Source organism: Penaeus chinensis, chromosome 26 (assembly GCF_019202785.1).
Source record: "Penaeus chinensis breed Huanghai No. 1 chromosome 26, ASM1920278v2, whole genome shotgun sequence".
Classification (NCBI taxonomy): Eukaryota; Metazoa; Arthropoda; class Malacostraca; order Decapoda; family Penaeidae; genus Penaeus; species Penaeus chinensis.
In genome coordinates this window covers 946,272-951,271 of record NC_061844.1, presented here as the reverse complement: position 1 = coordinate 951,271, position 5,000 = coordinate 946,272, and the positions used below count along the sequence as shown (strand labels likewise).

Here is a 5,000-nt window from a genome sequence, read left to right as displayed (position 1 = left end):
ACTGCTGACTCCAGGATCATCTTCTTTGTGCCAGACTTACTTTATAATGAGTTTGTCTCCCCACGTCATCTAGTTTGCGATTTGAATAATGGGTGTTACTCTAGTCAAATATTTCTGTAGAAAAAAAAGTTCCCCCGGAAACATTAATTTGATTAATCAAAAGTTATTCCATAAATTTCAAGATGTATTCCTTCTTCCCTTTTTTCTCTTTCTTCTTGTCTCTTTTCAGGTGATTCCTTATTCAGTCCCTTCTGAAAGTTTCCCCTCACCAAGAGGCGCCAGAGAATGAGTCTCCATCCTCCCGACCTCGTTCCCTTCGTATCCTTTTGCCTCAGGAGCTCACTTCGCGCAGCCTACCGCCTGCTGCTTCGCCTCAGTCGCGCCCGGACGCTTACTGCAGGAGGTCGGGCAGCCTCGGGCCGGGCGACCTGCCGTTCCTGAGGGAGTGGTCGTCATGGCTGGACATGGCCATCATCTGCTTGGAGCTGGTGGTCGTGACGGCCGTGGAGGGCTCTTTGCTCATGGCGCCCTGCGAGGTGGTGCCCTCGGCCGACTCCTTCTCCTTCTGCGGCGCGCCCCGGGCCCGCGTGGACACCCCTCGTTGCCGCAGCGGGAACATGGAGTTCTCCGGTCGCAGGGCGTTGTTGGCCTCCCTGCCGGCGGCGCACGTGCACGCCTTCATGAAACTCTTCTTGAAGTTGTCGCTGAGGAAGGCGTACAGGATGGGGTTGAGGGCGGAGTTGATGTAGGAGAGGCACGAGGACACCATGAACAGCACGACCCTGAGGGTGCTGTGGCCCTTCTTGGGCTCGCTGAGGATGAGTGTGAGCTGCAGCACCCAGTAGGGCAACCAGCAGATCACGTAGACGGTGATGACGGTGAGCACGAGGCGCGTGACCCGCTGCCGCGACTTCTTCTTCTCCTTGGACTTGGTCTTGGGCCCCACCGTCTTGAGCTTGTGCAGCACCAGGCTGTAGAAGATGAAGATGAGCACGAGCGGGATGCCGAAGGCCAGGGCGAAGGAGTAGCGCGTGAAGGCGATCTCTCCGCGCACGCCCTGGCTCTCGGGCCAGATGATGTTGCAGTTGTCGCGGCCGTCGCTCTCCAGAGTGTTCGAGTACATGAACACCGGGATGATCATGAGCGCCGACAGGAACCAAGCCGTCAGCGACACCAGCTTGGAGATCATGGGCGTGCGGAACTTGGGCGAGTTGATGGGGTGGCAGACGGCGATGTAGCGGTCGGCGCTCATGATGGTGAGGAAGAGCGAGCTGGTGAACTGGTTGAGCGACGTCGTGATCATGTACAGCTTGCACATGATTGAGCCGAAGGGCCAGTAGTGCATGATGGACGTCGTCATGATGAAGGGGATCCCGAGCATGAACAGCTCGTCGGCGATGGCCAGGTTCAGGATGTACAGGTTGGTCACCGTCTGCATGCGGGAGAACCTCGTCACCACGTAGATGACGAGCGTGTTGCCGCACAGTCCCGTGATGCACGTGATAGCGTAGAAGAGCTGCGTGATGATCACCACCAGGGTGCTCATCTCGGCATTCCGCTCGTATAGCTGGAAGGTGCAGTTGCTCTCGTTGAACGTAGCATTCTGGTCGTAGTAGACTAGGTACGAGCAATCCAGCGGGTACGACTCGTTGAACGACTCGCGGTCGAAGGGACTCAACTCGTTGGTCAGGTTACTCATCTTCAGGACCTGATCTCACTTCGTTCACAGAAAAAAATGAAGAACACACTCCGTTCCAGAGTCTGCTGCAATGTCGCCGGATGACTCACTGGGCTAACCGGGAACCTGTCAGCCACTTTGCGGATGAAGGGCTGATGAGGGAGAGGACCTCCGGCGAGAAGCACCTGTGGAAGGAAAATAGGGTTAATAGACTGTAGATTGATATGCATACTGTATCTATGTAAACAGAAGTACTCCTTTGTGTATGAATATAATTATCTGAATACATATATCTATCTATCTATATATGTGCATATATGTGTGTGTGTACTAAAAAGTATGATGTTTTCTCAGTAGATACAACATGTATGAAAATCTACTGATTATAGGATGCATGTGTATCGGCTGTGGCGTACACATGGAAATCTAATCGACTCAAAACGGGAATTTTATACGTTTTTCTCGTCCCGAAAATAACAACTGTAAAATGACCTTTAGATGACTAGTTTAGCGTCCCTGCCGCGAAAATGGTTTTGATTGCCCGAAGTCCAAGCCATCAGAGCTGAGTGGCTTTTGACACGTGACTTTGGCGGACAAAATATGGCTTTTTTATTGTTTTTTTTTTCTAGTTCGGTTAAACCGATCGTGGATGCTTTTATTCGTTATTCAAGCTACAAAACGCGATAAATGCAAACTTGAACTATATTTCTTTATTAAAATGGCAAGGATTAGGTATGTGAGTAAGGTGATTAGGCATGGGTTGTGTATAAAATAATTTGAATAGCTTAATCGTATTGACTTTTGTATACAATATTAACAATATTACTATCATTACCATTTAAATTTGTATTACCATTATCATTAATATCATGACAGCTATCCCAGTGTTGATAATGCTTATAATTATTATGATATTGATAGTGCTAATGGTGGAAATGGAAATTATAACAATGAAAATAAGAGTGTTAATAACAATACTGATAATGATAACAATAATGGTGATGGTAGTAATGATAATGATGATAATAATTACAATTATGATTATAATGATAACGATAAACATAATAATAATGGTAGTAGTGATAATAATTATAATGATGACAATAGTGATAATGAAAATATAGTAATACAAATTATAAAATATAAAGCTATAATGTAATAATAATAAAGATGGTGCTAATAATTATGGTAAGATTGACAACAAAAATTGTGGCAATAATAACATTTATGATACAATAATAATAATAATGAAAATAACAATTATAATAATAATAATGACAATAATGATAACAACAATAATAAAAAAAAATTTAAAAATAAGAACAACTCGATTTCAAAACAGAGATATACACAGCTGCTATTTTTACACTTCCGGAATGCTGTACAAAGCCAAGCTACATGGCCTCCATACGACTCTCGGGGCAGAGGACATGGCAGAGGCCAAGCACCAGATTAATTGCCTGAAACGGTAAAAAAAAAACAAAAAAAAAAACAGAATACTACCTAAAACTACACCAACCAAAATGAGAATATATATATATATATATATATATATATATATATATATGTGTGTGTATATATATATATATATATATATATATATATATATATATATATTGAAAATCTACCAGACTACCGAAAAAAAAACGAAAAAATAAAAGAAAACTGCCAACCTACCACAACAAAACTGCCCAAACTATCAATATGTTTATATGTAAACATTTAACTAGCGAAACTGCCTAAACCTACCAAATGATTTTAACATGGAAACTACCGAACTTACTTGCATGTGTGCAAGTAAGTTAAGGGAAGTACAGGAAAATACACGAATATGCTGAAGGCACGAACTTGCTAAGGTCGTCGCACACCTAATTACCGAAGTGACCTGACCGCTCAGTACATATATATATATATATATATATATATATATATATATATATATATATATATATATATATACACGCCTCTATGTATCTCTTGTCTTATGTGTCCTGATGAAGCAACAAATGCGAAAAGGCCTTCGGCATATCCGTGTGTTTTCTTGTACTACTCTTCATTGTTCTATTTGCAGTTTGAAGATACGATTTCCACAAGTGTATGTGTGTGTGTGTATGTGTGTGTGCGCGCAAAACGGCACATTTTTCCATTTTTAGATTCTGAGATAGTAGGGAAAAGTTTTCAGTTCATATACATTAATAGCAAACGACCCTAATCTCCATATATCTAAAAAGTGATTATAATAAAATCCAATAAGAAATTATAAAACAAAAACTTTTCATAGCCACCTTTTGATCCATCATAAACAATAAGCTCGCCTCCCCCCACCCACCCACCTAGCAGAGGCTAAAGATAATTTGAAATTCAAATAAAAGTGTTGAGTGTTTTGTATATCCGGCCGCCCCTTGTGTGGATAATGCGGGATTTAATAACAGAAGATACGAGCTGTATTGTTCCCCGAGTGCTGACCTTGTGTTATTAGGAGGCACGTGAGGAAAAGTGAAGTTTTTATAAAACGGCCTAATGGTGAAATCAAATATATAGATGGTGGTGGTGGAAATAACGATGCTAGTAATGATAATAATGGTAACAATAATTATAAAATAATAATAATATTCGTAACAATAATAATAATGGTACTAACAATAAGGCCAAAGATGATATTGATACTAATACTAATAATGATAACTATGATAATGATAAAGATCATAATAACAATAATGATGATAATGATAAAGATAATAATAATAACAACAGTAATAGTAAAATGATAATTATAATAGGAATAATAACGAAAAAGAAAAATAATAATATTGATGACGATAATAATAATGATAATTATTATAAGATAATAATACAAATTATAATAATATTGATAATTCAGGTGATGGCGATAATAAAGAAACAATAACAATAATGACAAACAAAAATAATAATGAGCATAGTAATAGTGCAATGATAATTATATCATCAACAGTAAAAATTAAGATTACAGTGAGAACGGCAAATCGAAGAACAGTAATATGAGTAAAGAGCAAATTTGAACAGATATTCCGCGACTGAAGGGAAAGCGGCCATGGAAATAAGACAAGAGAGATGACCACAAAGCAACAAACGGCGTCGAGAAAGTCAGATGAAAAACTGCAGGGATTTGGAGGAGATATTTCTCAGCATCTCATTATCTTGTCAAAAGATCTTGTGAAACGCAATCTCTAGTAATCTCTCTTTCGCTCTCGCTTTATCATCCTGTGTCTGGTTGTTTGTCTCTCTCTTTCTGTCCGTCTCTGTTTGTTTTAATCTGTCTCTCTTTCATTCTTTCTATCTC

The 5,000-nt window shown here is 40.3% G+C and overlaps 1 protein-coding gene across 1 annotated transcript in view; it reads right to left on the bottom strand.

The window, feature by feature from the left end:
* Positions 1 to 5,000, bottom strand: part of LOC125039123 (somatostatin receptor type 5-like) — a 7,382-nt gene that overhangs the window by 1,096 nt on the left and 1,286 nt on the right. Inside the window, exon 2 of the mRNA XM_047632866.1 lies at positions 1 to 1,863. This exon is cut by the window's left edge and continues 1,096 nt beyond it. Within this exon, the coding sequence (XP_047488822.1) occupies positions 392 to 1,699 (1,308 nt within the window). The 5' untranslated portion in view covers positions 1,700 to 1,863 and the 3' untranslated portion in view covers positions 1 to 391. The remainder of the gene's footprint in view (positions 1,864 to 5,000) is intronic.